The sequence below is a fragment of the Physeter macrocephalus genome, chromosome 14, assembly GCF_002837175.3.
Source record: "Physeter macrocephalus isolate SW-GA chromosome 14, ASM283717v5, whole genome shotgun sequence".
In the NCBI taxonomy this organism is placed as follows: Eukaryota; Metazoa; Chordata; class Mammalia; order Artiodactyla; family Physeteridae; genus Physeter; species Physeter macrocephalus.
Genome location: NC_041227.1, coordinates 2,289,415 through 2,307,072, shown reverse-complemented (window position 1 = coordinate 2,307,072; position 17,658 = coordinate 2,289,415). Strand labels below are relative to the sequence as shown.

At 55.2% G+C, this 17,658-nt stretch overlaps 1 protein-coding gene across 4 annotated transcripts in view; it reads left to right on the top strand.

Moving 5' to 3' along the window:
* Window positions 1-784: 784 nt before the first annotated feature.
* The window catches only part of CDH4 (cadherin 4), a 557,331-nt gene continuing 540,457 nt past the window's right edge, over window positions 785-17,658 (top strand). The window contains exons 1-2 of one of the 4 annotated variants that reach the window (XM_024128443.2): window positions 785-1,085; window positions 3,310-3,421. In XM_024128443.2, the coding sequence (XP_023984211.1) occupies window positions 1,029-1,085; window positions 3,310-3,421 (169 nt within the window). In that variant the 5' untranslated portion in view covers window positions 785-1,028. Of the gene's footprint in view, window positions 1,086-1,310; window positions 1,383-2,072; window positions 2,184-2,258; window positions 2,359-3,309; window positions 3,422-17,658 lie in introns of those variants that run through there. The other 3 variants (XM_028499091.1, XM_028499089.1, XM_028499090.1) reach the window with 3 other exon arrangements.

Sequence of the window (17,658 nt, the reverse complement as noted above, 5' to 3'; positions counted from 1 at the left end):
CCCTTAGAGAAGCGTCCCCCCAGTTCAGAAATCACCCAAGCAGGGCAGATGGCGCCGCCTGTCCTGTGCGGCTCACGCTCCTGACAGCTCTTCTGCGCGGGAATTTCTGCCTTTCCTTCTTGGCGCCTCTAGGTTCTTTCTTGGCCTCTCAGGCCTAACAGTGTATTTTGATGCGCAAACAGGAATCAGCCCCTTCCTTGGTCCTTAAGGGCCCATCACAGCCAGGGCCCAGACCTGGAGCTTTCCCTCACCCTGGGTGTCCATGCAGCCTGCAGGCCCTCTCTCTGCGCTTTCCGCTTTCCTGATCGGCTGGTCTCTCAGGGCTAATTCCTGAGAGCCCAAAAGCTGCGCAAGGCCAGGAGGTGGGCCTGGGTCAGGAGAGTTAGTGGGAAGACACCTGAAGCATACAGGACGGATGGGGGTGCCTACTCCCACTGTGGGCCCAGTCAGGAAGCTGGATTAAGGTATCAGGGTCTCCCCTTCCCAAAGGCGTACCCATAGTTTGGGATCTGGGACCACCATCTCTTGTTCAGACCTCACAGCTCCCCCGGCCCCTTTTTCCCCAGTAGAATTTGTGTCCTCGGCCCCTTCGGCTGACCCGGGTTCCAGATGCCCTGTCCGGGCCGGGTGGTACGGTGGGGCGCGGCGGCTGGGCGGGGACGCGGGCGGCGCGGGTGCGGCGCGGAGGGCGCGGCGCCTTTAAGGCCCGCGTCAGGCCGAGCGAGCGCAGGGGCCGGGCGGCGGGGCGGGGCCTCGGCGGGGCCGCCGCGCGGCTTCACCTGCAGTTCCGAACGCGCGGAACAGAGGCGCGGGCGGCTGAGAGGCCGGCGGACGCACCCGCCCGAGGGAGCCCGCCGCCGGCCGGACTTGGCCTCGCTCCCGGAGCCGGGCGGCAGTCGTGGCGGCGCAGCCTGGCTGGAGGCGCTAGGCCCGCTTGAGCGGCGGCGGCAGCGATCGGAGCGGCGGCGGGGAACGGGCTCCGGGCGCCGGGCATCGGGCGGGCGCCGGGGCGCGGCGCGGCGGGGAAGATGACCGTGGGCTCCGGCGTGCTCCTCGTGCTGCTCTCGCTCTCCGGCGCGCTCCGGGTAAGTTGCGCCTCGCGTCCGGGCCGCTCGGCAGCCCAGGCAGCGCGGGGCCGCCCCCGGAGCCGGCGGGGCGCGCACTCGCCCGGCGGGGCTTTCCCGGGCTTCCCCGGCCCGCGCCGGGCGTCCCCGGCGCGCGCACCGCTGCATCCAGCCGGCTCCCGCGCTCCGCGAAGCCGCCTGCGGTCGGCAGGAGCGAGGAGCCGCCGAGTCAGCGGGGAGCGGCGGTGCGGTGCGGAGTGCGGGACGCGGGGAGCTCTGCCCGAAGCGGACCCGCCGAGCATCCCTCAGCCACCCCAGGTCCGCGGCCGCTGCCCCGGAGCTCGGCTCTCCCGCGCTGGGGCAGGCTGCCCGCTGGCGGACCCGGCGAGCCCTCCGTCGCCCGCTCGCCGCGCTCCTCCGGAGTTGGCGAGCCCAGCCCGGGCCAGGGCTGAGAACGAGGGGAGCTGGCGGCGGCCGGCCGGAAATCATGGTGTTGGGGACACCCGGTCTGGCCGCCCCTGCTGGGGGCCGGTGCTCCCGGCACGGCGCCGCATCCGTCGTCGTTCTCTGGGTGCTGGCAGGGACCGCCGCTGCTGGTGGGCGGCGGATGTGGACCGAGGGGCAATCTCGCCGCGGACTTCCCGCGGCGCCGGCTGCAGCCAGTGTTCGGCGGGGCCCTCGCGGCTCGGAGCGGGGCCGGAGAGCCAGGCGCCAGGCAGGAGCAGGGTGAGGTGCACCCGGGAGCGCGGTCCGGGCGCCCGCCTTCTTCCTGCGGAGCCCCGCGAGCTCTGTCCCCAGCCCTGCGCTGCGCCTGCAGGGTGCAGGTCCCGAGGGCAGCGTGCAGGCTGCGCCGGGGGGCGCCCCTGGGGTAAGGCAGCGGGGCCGCGAGAGTTGCAGGAACCCCCCCTCGTGGCCGATCGGCCTCGCTGCTCCTCCAAGGGCCTCGCTGTTGTAACCTCGGAAATAAACAAGTGCCCGCGGTCGGAGGCCCGCTCTGAGGCTCGGGGCGCTTGGGTGCGCTCGACCCACGCCCGGGCGGGTGGAAACTTTCCTGGGCGAGTTAGCTATCCCCGGGCTTCGGTCCTATTTGGAGCTTCGTTCCCGAGGCACGGAGCCGCGGTGTGGAGCTTTACCCGAGGAGGGACCCCGCGCCCTGCTCTTCCTCCCCTTGGTGCTTTTTGATGGGGGCGCCGCGTCCAGACCGGCGTCAGGGTCCCGGGAGCTCCGGGCTGGGGCAGCCTCCGGAGCCGAGGACGGGCGGGCGGCGGCGCGCAGGGCTGGAGGAGGCGGGGAGGTGCGTTCCGCTTGGTGGCCCCGCGAAGGCGCGACTGCGGGGTTCGGGCTGCGCCCCTGCTCCTGCGCTCGCCGCGGAGCCGGGAGCTGTGGCGCTCCTTCTTCTGACGCGGGGCTGGCTTCCCGTCGCACATGCAGCCTCTCCCTCCATTCCCCATCCCTGCGGCTGACCTAGCTGCCACTCCCCGCAGCCTGGGAGGGGCTCTTCGCCCACCTCCACACTTCCCTGCCCTCCTGGCGACCAGGGTTCTAGACCTCCCACTGGGCAGGATAGCCCAGGGTGCTCCGGGGGGACAGGACAGGAGGACACCCACCTTCTTTGGTCAGTTAGGGAAGCTCTGGCCTGGTTAGGCTGGAGATGAGGGCTCCAAGAGTGGACAAGCGTCCAAGAAGTGGAGGGGGAGGACTGGAGGGTGGGTGGAAGCCTCCCCCGCCTCCCTGCAGCCTCCCCGAGAGAGCCAAGCTCCGAGGTGCAGCTGAGTCTTGGAGACTCTCCTTTCCTGCCCTGCCCCTCTGCTTCCTCCTGGCCACCACAGGGAGGAGAAGGCCTGCTGGCCCACCTCAGCCAAAGCCTGAGCACTGGGGTGGGAGGGTGACATGGCCCTGGCAGGAGCCTGCTCCCTTGGCCGCCCCTCCTGTGTCTTCGTTTGCTAACTCCTGGCTCTCCTGCTGGACAGTCCTCAGACCTTCCCTTCTGCCACGTGTGCGTGAGGCCCTGACAGGCCCTCAGCCTCGCCATCCGTCGGCCTTCCCTCCCTGCTGCATGCCCCCTGTCCCCGGCCAACATGGAGACCACAGGGGCAGACCCCAGATTATGTCTGGGTGGAGGCTCTGGTGGACCAAGGCTTGTCATAGCTGGAGACCTTGCATGCAGGAGGCCCGACTAAACGTGGGTTGGATGCAATTTCTGTGAACCTGTGTTTTTCCTGACCTCTCTTGTTTTTGTTCTCAGGCCCACAATGGAGAGCTTACAGCCAGGGAGACCTGCAAAGCTGGATTCTCTGAAGAAGATTACACGGCATTAATCTCCCAAAATATTCTGGAAGGAGAGAAGGTCCTCAAAGGTAAGGCAGACATGGAAATGAAATGGCATACCGTGCTCTGGATTAGGGAAACATTACCACACCCACAGAAAAAGAGGCTCGGCTGGCTTTGAGCCAGGCTCTTTGCAAAACCATGGTGGAGAGGTCAGTGGAGCTGCAGCTCGGTTGACCTCAATGGCCTTTTGCATCACAGGTGAATGATTCAGAATCCCTGTCATTTTTGAGTGAGGTGAATCATTTCCTGGGCAACAAACTGGAATTCGGATGTAGCGTCACCCAAATAATGTGCAGAGGGAGAGAGACCTTCTTACCGAGTATTTTTGTGTATGAAATTCTGGATTCTTAAATTATCCCTGCTTTGAAATGCGTGATAAAGCAGACGATGTTGTTGGGGATGCAGTCAATAAGCCCACAGACGTTCTGTTCGCAAATGTGGCATGAGTTTTCATTACTGTCCCACTGACAGCATGGAAACACACGTGCAGGAGGGAGCTGCCAATTAGCTTTATCGTAACCGCAGGACGGTATCCACATTTGTGATGGGGAAGTCAGTCGGAGGCAGCTTCAGAACTCAAATGACAATAGATCATTCTGCATATCGACCTGTTTCCCTCTCAAGACAAGCTAACTAACCTTTGTATTTGCATGGGAGGGGAAATAAATCAGTTCTTTCTTCCTTGAGGTTTCAAAGTGGCACCGCAAACACCTCGGCGCGTGCCTTCCCTCTCTGCATCGGCTTCCCAGAAGCGGCTGCGTTTAGCCGATTCCAAAGTGATGGAGGGAACAAACTTGAGTGGAAGCATCAAAGCTCAGTTTCAATATTCAGGGCGAAATCATGCTCAGGCTGCTGACCTCCTCCCCAGTTTTCTGTTTTCGGGAATACGGCGTCCCCGCCACGAGCACTGACAGCAGAGCCTTCGTGTGCGGGGGGACGCTCACAGAGGTGGTTGATTCTTCAGATCCTGTCTGTGGAGACAGCTCATTGACCTACTGTGTGTGCCTGGTTATGTTAATCAGGATCTTACTTTGCACCGAGTCCAGCTTTTCTAACTTATTTGTTGTCATCTGAGTTGACTATGAACATAGGGGCGCGATACTATTGACTCTTTCATTGATTATCAAAAAAAACCACAACAAAAAAACCCAACCTCTTGGCAGCTGGCCTAGAAGCGGGCTGGGTATGCTGTAGGAGTGAGCATCTATGGTTAGAGTTTTCAAGAGATGCTCTGTTAATTGCACGGTGTGTGTCGTTTTAGACCGCCTTTCAGGATCTCCCTGTGTGTGCACGGAGAAGGCCCGGAAGACTCTCTCACTCTCGGTGCAGATCAGGAGCGGCTTACTGCGGTCCTGCTGTTTGTGTGTCCTGAGGTTGGCACCCTTGCCACCTCCCCAGGATGGAGCTAAACTTGATAAGATCTTGGCGTATCGGTTTTACTCAGGAATTTAAGAAAAAGTACCTCTGTTTTTGTAACAGCAGGTGCTACCTACTATGGAAGAGAATGACAGACGATTCTCTTACTTCTCTTAATAAAATGTAAGATTTCCAACTAGCATCTCCTCTCTCTCCTGGTGGACTGTGCGGGTCCAGGCTGACCTGCCCTCTGCTCCTAGCCCATGTGATGGGGAAGCCTTGGTCGCTGGCTGGATGCTGGCCTGCCCCGTATGCCCCAGGAGTCCATCATCGTACATGAACTGGGACCAGCTCACGGGCCGTGTGGATGCAAGACTCCTATTCTCGGCACTTACTTAAACCCGCGGTGAGGCCCAACCCAAACCTGGTTGAGGGGGAAATCACAGAGTTTCTCCCTCACCTGTGTGTGCCACTGCCTCTGTGTTCTCAGGGACAGAGAGGTTTTATCTTAGAAATAAGTTTACACATATGGAGGCAAAAGCTACCACTGCATACACTCAAGCCACGGCAGATAAAAATCTCTGTTTATGTAGAAAACTTTGCAAACGACAGGACCACAGTGAAGACGCACGTGTCGAAAATAAATAAGTGGCACGATATTTCTGTTATCCTGGTAGGAATCAAGTTAAATAGATAATGACTACTTACAATTGAGTTATTCCAGTGGAGAGAGCTTAACCTTAATTTGACAAGCAAAGCTTCACAGAGTCCTCGTTTTATTCAAAATGCGCCGTAAGCCGTTAATGACTGCTTTGCGGTTCCTTCTCTTTGCCGGAGTCAGCTCACCGGCAGCCCCAAACATCCAGACTCCAGAAGGAGAGATTTGTTATCCAGTAATTAACTTGTTTATGATAAATGGATGGAAGAAATGTTGTGGCATTTTGTTTTATGTCTAAATGAAAAGCATTTGCATTCAAAAAATTTCACGCTAACTTGGCTTAAAATAGTTTTCCCCAGCAGGGTAGCAGATTCTATGGTATTGGGATCCTTTTGAATGGCGGGCAGAACCGCTACGTATGCCGTCTGGAGTGTTTGTTTAGCTGATGTTCAGTTCCTAGATCCCCTCCGCGTTGTGTTTCCTGCCTGTGCTCTTTCTGGCAAGCACTCAATGTAACTGCACACACCCTTACACCGTGGTTTGTTTCCAGGATCATTCACTGATGGCCATGATCACTGGTGCGTGGTAATATCTAAAATAGGATGGTTGAGCCCTTTTCCTTACGCGACATCAGAGCGTTCTCTACGCCATGGTTTAGCATCGGGTAGTGGCTAAGCTGGTGTCTTTTTCTCAGCTTTGTTAATAATTAACGGTCAGCCCGGCCCGAGGCTGCAGGTGATGCACTGTCCTGCATCGCTCTCTCATGGCGGGCGGAGTTCTGCGAAAACCCAGACCAGCTTCGAGGTGAAACCCCACAAGGACGGGAGATCGAGGGCCGGCTTTGTGGGAAACCAGCACGGATCGGTCGTATCTGTCCTCGCTCCTGGAGAAGAGGGTGACGTGTGTGAAAATGTTGTCTGCCAGGGCAGGGGGAGTAGGGTCTGGACATTGCCGCACGAGTTCAGATAATACAGAAAGAGGTGCTTTGTTTCTGATGACTTCATTTACTGAGACTGCCTCAGAAAAGCCTTCCCTCTCCCATATCCCAGTGAGTTTACGACCATCTTGTGCCCTTGACCACACTTTGCTTTCTCATTGGAGAATTTATATTATCTGGTCAATCATCTTTCTTACTTAAACTGTAAAGTTCATGAGGGCAGCAGCCCCGTCACTCTGGTTTAACGTTTAGAATGTTCTGGGCCAACAGGATAAAACCCAATTAACAGAATCTTCAATGAATGGTGGTTAATTTTTCTCACATAACCATGAAGAGATAGGTAGTCAAGGGCTGATCAGGTCAGTGGCACCATCTCACGCCTAATCTTTTTTCTTATCATTCTACCATCTTTAGTTTATCAGTGTATTGCCTCATCATTGTAAACTGGCTGCTGTGGCTCCAGTCATCGCATTTGAGTTCACAGCAAGCTAGAAAAAGGAGCGAGTAGTAGCACCATCTGCATCTATTCCCTGTATCAGAAAAGCAAACACTTTCTCAGAACCCTTGCTGAAGTTCTCACTGGCAGGGACTAGGTCACATTCCACTACCAGTGGAAAGAGGTGGGGAGGCTGGGAAGCAGAGAACTGCACAGTCTGACTTAGACCTGTTATGATCCATCACCTGGTAGGTGAGTAAATTGCTACTTGGAGCAGAGTTGGGGGTCTTAGGAAGGAAGAAGGGAGGAATGGGTACCGAGGAGACAAGCATCAGTGTCTGCCACATAAGGTTTCCCCAGCTTCCAGCACCCTACCCAAAGCAGAGTAACAGGCAATGCATTGTAGGACGAATGAATCATTTGTGTATCAAGTCACACAGAGGGAGGGACGGTTGAGGAGAGACCAAATGCATGCAGGGGTCTGGAATCGGCATCTAAGAAATCGCCACAATGTAATGACTGTGGCCAGAAGTACTGCTATGTTGTCTTTACAAGTATGTTGAAAATAGCCTCTTTACCCTCCTCTGTGAAGACAGGTAACTCTTGCCAGGGTGGAAGGTGTCGCTAGATGCACGGACCAGACGCTGAGCAAGTCTGACTGCACACCTATCACCCAGTGTCATGCCTGCCTTGTGGGGCCGTGGGTGTGCAACCAGTGTTGTCAAATGAAGTCATGAATGAGCCAGAAAATGCTGACACTGTGGTGCTTCTGAGTCCCCTCCGTCAACTCACAGATAAGCAGGAGCTGCTCTGAATGTTCCAATAAATGGCACGCACGACAAAGCGACCATGTGTGCTATGAATCACTGGACACTGCGGGTTGCCTGTCCAGTATCCATTCTGTCCCTCTTCCTTACTAACAGAACCTCTTCCTTACTAATGAAACCTCTTCTGTCCTGATCTGGTTGGCTCACACTGAGCCCTGTTTAATATACTCACACCTCTGGTAGACTTTTACACCAAGGTGGCAATATGGCCCTTTTCTGGTCAATGGGATCTAACTAGGTTTTTCTGTTAGATGAGACTTGTGGGAAAGCTGTTTTTTTCATGGTAAAGAGGAACAGACTCAGCTGGCCATGCCTTCTTTCTTTTGCCTTTCCCTTTTTCTCCTGCCTGGAATATGGATGTGATGTCCGGGGCAGAGCAGCCATCTTGTGACTGTGAGGATGGTGGAGTAGGAACTGGATCTCAGGTGGCATCCTTGAACAGCTGCAGACCTTTCATTGTCCCCTGAGAGATGAGAAAAATAAGGATAAAACACCACAGTCGAGTTTCTTGTGGCGTGCAGCTAAATGCAATCCCTGCCTTTGGGAAAGCAAGAGCTGTGCATGCTAGCAAGTGCCTGTCTTTCCCTCCGGAAGCTCAGAGCATGTTTCATGCTCTGCCCTGAGCCTCTATCCATCCTTTGTTCCTTGGGCCTTGGCCTTACTCTTGCTCTAGCGGCCCTCTGCTCCTTTGTAAATTAGTATCCACGTCCAGCACACTGGATTGCAGAGAGCATGTCTGGGCGCTCGGTAAGTATTTGTTGAACAAAGGAAATGAATAGTCACCACTCAGACTCTCTCTTTGGCCAGGATATGACTGAATCATTATATATATTAAGTCAGGGCTGTCTATCTGATCCACCTATCCCAGAATGTGAACTCTCTGCTGGCTCTCTTAGCCACCCTCTTCCAGGAAGCCAGGAGATTATGCACTGGGAATCTTGGTCTTAACAAAGACGTGGAGGTGAGTGGAGGTGAAGCAGGACTGAGCCCCAGCGGGTGGCTTCCACTGGCTCTAAGCCAGGACTTTCCTTGCTCTTGAAGCCAAAGGAGGCTCCTTTGAGCACCCAGACCTCACTGCCTTCTGTTGGTGGTGCCTCAGGTGTCCCCTGAAAAGGAGCGCCCAGAGCCCGTGGTAGTGGTGGAGACCATGGTACCCCTCTGGCTGTCTTTGGGGCCAGCCTTGCCTTTTCAGGGACCAGTGCTGTTTTGGGTTTCTCAGCAGCCTTTCCCTGCTATAATTTTGCCTGGTCGCAGAGTTAAGAGGTTTAGAAAGGGAAGTTTATATACTTAGAAAGTGGCTTTTGTCAGATAAGAGGTAAGACCAGCGCAGTGATAAAGCATGAAAAGCCTGCTTTATGCGCTGCCCACATGCCAAAGCTCACGCCGATGGAGGGCCCTGATAGCCGTGTTTAAAACCAAAAGGAGGCCAGGGACTGCGGCCCCTGCCCTCGGCCACCACAGCGCGTGCGGGCCTGGCCACTGCTTCCGTTGCCCCCCCCTGCAGCCCGGAGCGAGGTGCTAGCGCCTGGCCTTCCTCACTGGGTCCCTCAGGCCACGGATCAGGAGCGCCCCCCGCACCCGCTAACCCCTGTGCCCTCTCTAGTCAACTGTCATTCAATAGAAATCCTCATCTCACAGGCACACACACCAGTTAGACGTGAGGACGACGGACTCATCCACACTGCAGTTTGAAGATTAAGATTTTTGCATTTCAGAAATATGGATTTTAATGGAGTCTTAGGATGAGGGAATGTGAAACTTTATATACTTCTGATATAACCTTGTGTCCCAGCTGGGTCTGTGCCAGCCTCTGCACACATCCTGTGTAATCCTCCCAAAAGCCTTTCTGGGGAGGTAAAGTTATTCCCATTGTATGGATCAGAAACTGAAGACTGAGGAGGTTGAGAGATTGGCCTAAATGCATGCAGTTCGCTCTGTTTTCCCTCTTTGTCCAGACCCACGCTCTTAGCTTGTTTACATCTCCCCTGTAATGTGAACGGAGATGGTTTCTAGAGCACTTGAGCAGACAAGAGACACCCCAGATGTTCAGGGGCACCGTCATAAAACTGGCAATTATCAGGCATTCAGACGTGCTAATTGTTTCTCATCTTGAACGTTTGGAACAAACAGAGGCCCAGTTTATCCAGAAGTGCTTGACTGCAGTTGCCGATGTGGAAGGGCCCATCTGAAGTGGGTCCAAACTCGGTGGACACCTTGGGTTGGCAAAACTGGCCTTGGTTTTAGAAGAGCAGGATTCTGCGATGCCAGCAGGAATGTGCGGTTCCGGGCATGTGGCAGACAGTCCCAGAGCCCCACCCTCACTCAGCTCTCAGACTCCGCCCCCACGGGGGACACAGCAGAGAGAGCCTACAGGAGCCAGCCGTCCTGGCACACATTTGATGGGGGCAGGGCTGAGGCTCGGGACAGCGTCATAAACCACTCCTGCCGCGGGTCGGAGCCTGGGCGACGTGGATGAGGCTCCCGAGAAAAGCTGACGACCCTGGTCTGAAGGAGGCCGCCCACCTGACCAGGCCGGGCTTCCTGGCACCACCTCTGTGGTATGCGGGGGCTGTGTGGGAGAGAGGGCCCTCCGTCTGCAGGTGGTCCTTTCTGCCTGGGTCTGGGGTCTTCAGTGTTTGAGGGGCCTACGATTCTAGGTCCTTCCCTCCTTCCTTCCTTCTGTCCTTCTTTCTTTCTCTTTGGAGCATGGTTAAGTGGATGCCGGAACTAACCACAAACGGAGAGCGAGTGAGGAAGCCAGCACTCATTTTTTCAAAGAATGTTCCTGTTATTCTGACTCTTTGAAGGAGCAATTCTTACTCCGATGGGGCTTCCCTCGTGGCGCAGTGGTTAGGAATCCACCTGCCGATGCAGGGGACACGGGTTCGAGCCCTGGTCCGGGAAGATCCCACATGCCGCGGAGCAGCTAAGCCGGTGCACCACAACTACTGAGCCTGCGCTCTAGAGCCCACGTGCCACAACTACTGAGCCCGCGCGCCTACAGCCCGTGCTCCGCAACAAGAGACGCCACTGCAATGAGAAGTCCGCACGCCGCAACAAAGAGTAGCCCCCACTCGATGCAACTAGAGAAAAGCCCACGCACAGCAACGAAGACCCAGTGCAGCCAAAAATAATAAAGTAAGTAACATTTATTTAAAAACAATTCTTACTCCGAGTGAATTCCACTATACAAAGTACTGTAAGCTGCGTGGCTGTCTTTCCATCAAGGGCGGTAAAGTTCTCCCCGGTGTGCTCTTGTAAAACCTCATGGCACTTGTTTTTCTTGTAACCTTCAGAGAGGGCTGTGCTATGTTGTGAGACAGGCTGGTAAAAGCGCTCCCTTTTTGCTTAAAAACTAAGAATTTTGGTGACTTTTCCCTCTCCTGGTGGCCTCTGGTACTGTCTCAGCCGCCTCCCCCCACCTCCACTCCTTTCCTTAAACAAAAGAGAACAAAACTGAACAAAAACCTACTTAATTATCTTTGACTAATATATGCTACCGAAGGCCCTTTCCCTTCCAGCCTGCGTCAGGGGCACGTGGTGTTTTTTGAGGACTTACTGTATGCTAATATGTACTCACATTTAATGCCTTCAAGACACCTGTGGGCTCAGGGCAGTCAGAGGCCACGCCCCCAGATCACCTGGTCTGTATGGGCCGTAGGACTTTCCGCTCCCACACTGCCTTTTCCAGGGAGGAATTTGCTTAGATTATGGATTGTATGCGTTTCTTAGTGTGGTACAAGTGACCCATAAATGTAGCAGCTTAAAAGACGCCGATTTATCAGCTTGTTCTTCTGGACATCAGACTCCATCCAACAGGGCCCCCCTGGGCTAACATCCAGGTGTGGGCAGGCTGGACCCTTCTGGAAGCCCCGGGGAGAATCCGTTTGCTGCCTTTGCAGCTTCTCGAGGCCCCACGGCCGTCCTTTTCTCTCGGCCCCTTCCTCTACCTTCACACCGGCACCGCTGCAGCTCTCCACGGCCACATCACCTTCCCTGACTGCCTCTTCTGCTTCATAAGGACCCCCACCCCCAGATAGTCCAGCATCACCTCCGATCTCAGGTCCTGGACTTGAGCACGTCTGCAGAGGCCCTTTTGCCACGAAGGTGACGTACTCGCAGGTTCGGGGATTCGGACGCGGGTGTCCTAGGGGCCTCCCGCAGGCCGCCGCGTGCTGAGGACCTGCTGTGTCTCGGGCATTGTGCTGTGTTCTTCACTCGGCTCCTGTGGACCCTCAGCGGTTCATGCGGGCACCCCCGCTTCACGGAGAGGAAAGTGAGGCCCAGGGCGATTCAGTAACCCAGTGGGAGACGGGTTAGGGAGGCCTGTTTGCATCCAAAGCTGCAGCCCTGAGCCCTGCCCCCCATGGCCTTCCTCCCATCCTGCCTCACTCTAGGAGCTCCCGCCTATGGCGTCTCTAGTTAGAACTGGTTGGCAGCTTCCTCGTGGGTCCTGAGACGGGGATTTGCCACCCTGGAGACTCTGAAGGGTGACGGCGGCCACAGAACCCGTCCGAAGCAGCTTCCGGTCCGGCTGCTTTAACTGCGCCTTGCCGACAGCATGTGGAGGTTTAGGAAGGATTAAGGTAAGCCTTCAGCGACAGATAAATATCTGCAAGGCAGTGGAGTGCCTGTCAGGTAGGAGGATGGGCCTCCTGGAGGTGGGAGCTTACCTGCCCAGGGAGAGGCCCCGGGAGAAGCTGCAGGCCCTCCTGGCCTGGAACAGGTGTGCTTTCCGTTTAGAACGCAGTTTAGTTCAGTTTCAGCCCCGGGGTCGGGTGCGGACCCCACGTCTGTCCAAGAAGGGGGCCTCGCTCTCCTTACCCTCGGGCCAGGTAGAGAGGACGGCTCGCCTTCCGGACCAGCCCCCTTCGGGAGCGCACACCCGCGTGCGTGCGTCTGACTTGGAGAGATGTTAGAGTTTCGTTTTGCTTGGGTTTTGCTGCCCAAATGTGTTTGAACACCTTCGATGTTGATCTGCCTGGAAAGCCGAGAGGGCCCCTCGGTGTGCACGTGTGCTAAGCTTGCCGTCCCAGTCTTCTGCGTCCAGCGGGGCAGGGGAGGAGTGTGGGTGGGGAGAGCTTCTGGGAGAGGAGCTGAATGGGGGTGGCCCTCCCTGCTTTGGGCCTTGGTTTCCTTATCTGCAGAGGGGCAGGAAGTCCAAGTGTGGTCCAGGAACTGCCTGCCTGGGGGACACGGTTAAGCCCGGCAGGCCCCTGGGTCCCCTCCCACACCAACTGTAGCGGGTTGGATGGTGTCGACTTAAAAAAACGCACAACGTGAGAGTTGCGAGTTAAGTTTTATTTGGGGCAAAATGAGGACTGCAGCCCGGGAGACAGCACCTCGGAGGGCTCTGAGCAGCCGCCCCAGAGAGGCGGGGGGGAAGGTCAGTGTAGATGTGATTCCGGTGAAGGGGGAGCGCATGCAGTCAAACACACATCTTTTTGCAGAAGGTCCTGCTAGTCACGAGGAGCAGACGTCACCGTGAAGGATTTTGGTGCTTTTCTAGATACGAGGAGATACAAGAAGTGGGCTCATAAAATCGGCTCCTGAAAATATCTATCTGAAGACCTGTTCTGCCAGTTTTTCCCAGAGCACAGAGTCCCTCATCTCTGCTCTCCACCCTGAGCTCCTTTCAGGGGGTGTCAAAGGTCAGCAGCTGCAGCGGCACGTGATCGAATCCTTGTAGAGGTGGCTGGCAAGTGCCCATGGCGAGGGCCAGTTCGTGGTTGACAACGGTGGCCCCGAAAGATACATCAACCCCGAACCTGTGACTGTGACCGTGTTTGGAGAAAGGGTCTTTGTGGGTTCAACTCAGTTAAGGATCTTGAGATGAGATCACCTGGGATTATCCAGGGCCCTACATCCAGTGACAAGTGTCTTTATAAGTGACAGAAGAGACACACACACACAGGGGAGAAGCTGTGTGACGACGGAAGTAGAGCCTGGAGTGAGGAGGCCACAAGCCAAGGACACCTGGGGGACCAGGAGCTGCAAGAGGCGGGGAGGACGCTCCCCTGGAGCCTGTGGAGGGAGTGCAGCCCTGCCAACCTGGATTTCCGACTTCTGGGCTCTAGAACTTCAAGAGAATACTTTTTTTTTTTTTTTTTTAAAGTCTGTGGTCACTTGTTACTGTAGCCCCACACACGCACTGAACTAGAAATCCTGGGTCTGTGGCCTAGGACTCTGCCTATTTAATCCAGCTGCCAGGGAAGCTGATGTTCCTTAAAGCCTGAAGCCTTCAGGTCTAGAGGACGTTTACCTTCAGAATTGCAGCGCTTGGCATCCCTCACGAGAAAGTGTGTTTTCCGTGAGGGGGTAACCAGCATCCTAAAGTGCTGCTCAGGTGGCAGTGGGAAGGATGCTGTGGTTTCCATCTCCCCAGAACGGTAAACGGGGCACGTCGGTATAGAAATGTAGGATCTCGTGTCATAAAGCCTGACACGGAACAGTTTCGTTGGAATTAAAATGTATGTGAACATTTGCTCTCCTCCCATTATCCTTCCCGGTCAAATGGAATTTTAACAAGGATTATAGCTCAGATGATATCACATAGATACACTGTAAATATTTTGTTAACCTGAAGGTCTGCATTTGGGAATGCATCGTTGGACCACTGCTGCTGCAGAAGGAAAGGCACGTTCCCCCTGCCACTGTGGAGACGTGCGTGAAGGAGCGGGTGCTCTCCGGAAGGAGAGCATTCATCGAATATGCCTCTTCTCTCCCCAGAACTGCTTTACTCTGCAAATGCAAAAAGGCATTATTTCTGGCTCCCAGTGTCTCATTTCCGTGTCTCGAGCAGCCGCGTTTTTGCTGCCCGGCCCCTTAGCTCTCCGGAAAGCAGAGGTGAGCAGGCTTTCCCCAGGAAGGCAGCTGCTCAGCTCAGGTTCCAAGGCCCTGACCCTGTCCCTGTCCCTCTGCGGCTGCGTTGCAGGTAGCCTCCTGCATTCCTGGGACCAGACTGTTGCAAGCCGCCCTGCCTGCTGGGTCTGTGTTGACGGGGAGCCCTGGGTATCCCAGGGGTCTCCAGGTCTTAACTGGGAGGGAGTGGCTGCGGCCATCCCGTCTGTCTCTTGGGGTTGGGATGGGCAAGCAACCCAAGGGCCGGCGACCGGCACGGGAATGGGCCTGGCCTTTCCATGACCACTGCCACCGGGCACCAGGATTCTCAGGTCCCAGGCACTGCGCCAGCTGGCCCCTCGGGCTGCACGCGACACATCTCCCCACGGGTGACCCAGGGCAGCCGGAGCAGAGGCGGAAGGGCCCTCGGTTGGAACGTTCTGGATCAGCCGTGTCGTTGCTTTCTCTCGATGGTCAGGCTGTTTGCACGGCATTGGGTTACGGACGCTGTAAACTGGGTGAGCTGGGTCACGCAGCCCCTGTGGCGAGCACCAGACTCCCACGGGCGCCCTGTCCCATGCCTGCGTCTGGTCCCACCCGGGGAGTTGGTAGGACCATTGTTCTGTTTTCTAGTCTGTGGATCTAGGCTTCCTCTGCGCCAGGCACCTCGCCAGTGCCAACCACCACCCTCTGATGAGGGTGCATTATTAGCCCCCTTTTACGAAGCAGGGGACGCTGATGCTGGATGGTTTGGGGACAGTTGTTTAAGTGGGGCAGCCTGCCTCCTGAGGCCCACCCTTGCCCTGTCCTGTCCATCACCTTGGCTCCGATTCCCCCCAGGGAGACCGGGCACCCCCGAGGCGTGGGGTCTGATAGCCTGGGGGGTGCAGACCCGGCGCCCCCGTCATCAGCTGTGTGGCACCAGGCACGTGCCGTGTCTGGCGTGACCGCCAGCACTTCTTCCCCAGGAGGAAATGACAGTTCACTGCCCAGGCTGGACTTGAGGGTCCAGCAGGACTGACATGTGACCTGCAGGAAGCCGAGTTTGGCCCGTGGACAGGAGGCCACTGCCAGCCTGCATCGTGGTCACTGCTCTTGTTAACAGATGACCCAGACTCTCCTCCTCCAGAGCCTTGCCCCTGAGATGTGATGAGCTGGCCTTTGGAGCAGTAAGTTTTCCATTAGACGGCAGCTTGATTTGATATTTTTTATGGTTTTGTTTGGGGAGTTTTTCCCTTCTTGACCTTTACATTCTTACATGTGGCCAGAGACCTTTTGGCAAAAGGCATGTTTTTAAAATTGAATAAACAAATGATGGAGAGGCTTATTTAAAGCTTTGTAGGCTCACGGGGAATGGGGGCCACACATGGACATCATTTCACGACCGTTATTTATTAATAGGGCTGGGTACGATTGGATTATGTCATATCACATTTAATGCTGGGGCGTGATGAGCTAATGGAGTCATTAGGCAATGAGTGTCCAAAGAGCTGTCACCATCCTGCAGGCTCCTCACTGTTTAAAGCCAGACGCTTTTTTCTCAAGTTATCTTATTCTTTCCCACCTTCCCTCAGATACAAAGAAGGGATTATACCACTTGTCTTATCTAGTTCTTACATTTTAAGATAAAAACAGAATACCAGCAAAGGGCTGAAGGCGATAAAATTGTGATCAAAAGTCCGTAAAATTATAGAACTATATTTTCTTGAGAACAGAGAGGTTTCACAGTGACTTTTTTTTTAAGGAGCTGGACAGCTTAAGGATTTATCTGCAGAGAAGTGTAAGATATACTTCCATGTAAGAAAAAAAATTGTTCCGTGCTTGAAAGGTTAATGGCTGGTAAACGTCCATTTTCTACCATGCTGCCAAAATTGCAGCGGCCTTTGAAATCCATTTTGAAGTCTTGGATCCTTTGAAAATGATGAGGGGCAGGGGTACCGCCTGAACCTCAAGTGTCTTTCCTTCTGGCTGCGCAGCGGCACCTTTGCTAGAAGGGAGAGTGTCTCCCAACTGGTGGGAGTGTTTCACTGGGGTATTTTTAGTTTAAACACTTAACAAATGCTTTGGATTTCTAGTCCTAGAAACTGCAGATGCGTCTTTATGACATAAGATCTGTCCCCGACCCCGATAAACCTGAACTGTATTTGTAGGTCGTCCTGGGATATTTGCATTTCAAATACTATAAGCATAGCCTTCTCTAAAGATCTTTGATTTTAAATGTGACGACAGCGACAGACTTTTGTTGCAGCCCCTGGAATTAGAATGGGGTTGTCTCCACTTTTTGGAATTCCAGCACACAGAGGTTCTGGAACTTTCCAGAGTTTCACAGGATAGACTAGGGTATGGGATGGGAGAGCCTTCTCATCTGAGCCTCTCCCACCTCTCTCCACGTCTTGTGTGCTTTACCTGGGAGGCAAGTGCACTTGGGCAGAGCAGGTGCCTGTAATTAGAGGAAACTTGCAGGGCCCGGCTTGAAGGATCATCCCTCGTGTGTTAATTTCCCAGTGCCCTTGGATTCCCGCATTTTCCGCCGTGTTAAATGCAGCCCATTGACGGGGCGCTCCTTCTCCACGTCCAGCCTCGCTGAATCAGCTCAAGGGAGGGGCCAGGGGCTGCCTTTCTGATTTCTTTGTGAGCAGGACTGAACTCCCCTCGGGCTGGCGTGGAGCCACAGGCCCGGGCTCCAGCATCTTACACCGTGAGGCTTCAGCCTGGAGGGTCACGTGTCTGTGTTTAAATCCTCTGTGCTCACCTGATGTAGCATTGGTGGTTCTCACCCGTCAGCCTCACACAGTGGGCGAGGCCACGTGAACCTAAAATAGGAATTTGAGTTTTCAGCACCGTCAGCCTGGAGGTGGTGCCTTTCCCCCGGAAGAGGTGCCGCTCACGTGATGGTTCTGTCACGGTGTGAGAGAATCTTGGTTTTGCCTTTTCCCGCTTGAAAGATAAAAATGAAAGGTGACAGGTCTCCCCTCAATACGCCAGGTTTGGTGGGGCGGGGGGGGGGCAGGTCGGGACTCGGAGGCTGTGTTTAAATCAGGCAGCTGATTGTGGGCGGGGATGGGAAGGGGTGCAGGGCTGAGGGAGAAGGACCAGAGGAGAGGGACTTGGTTGCTTCCTTCCTTAACATAAAATTGTGTCACGAATGGCCTTTCCTCCCCGCACAGAAGAGGCACCAAGATGAGAATTCTTTTCAAGCCAGGCCTGCG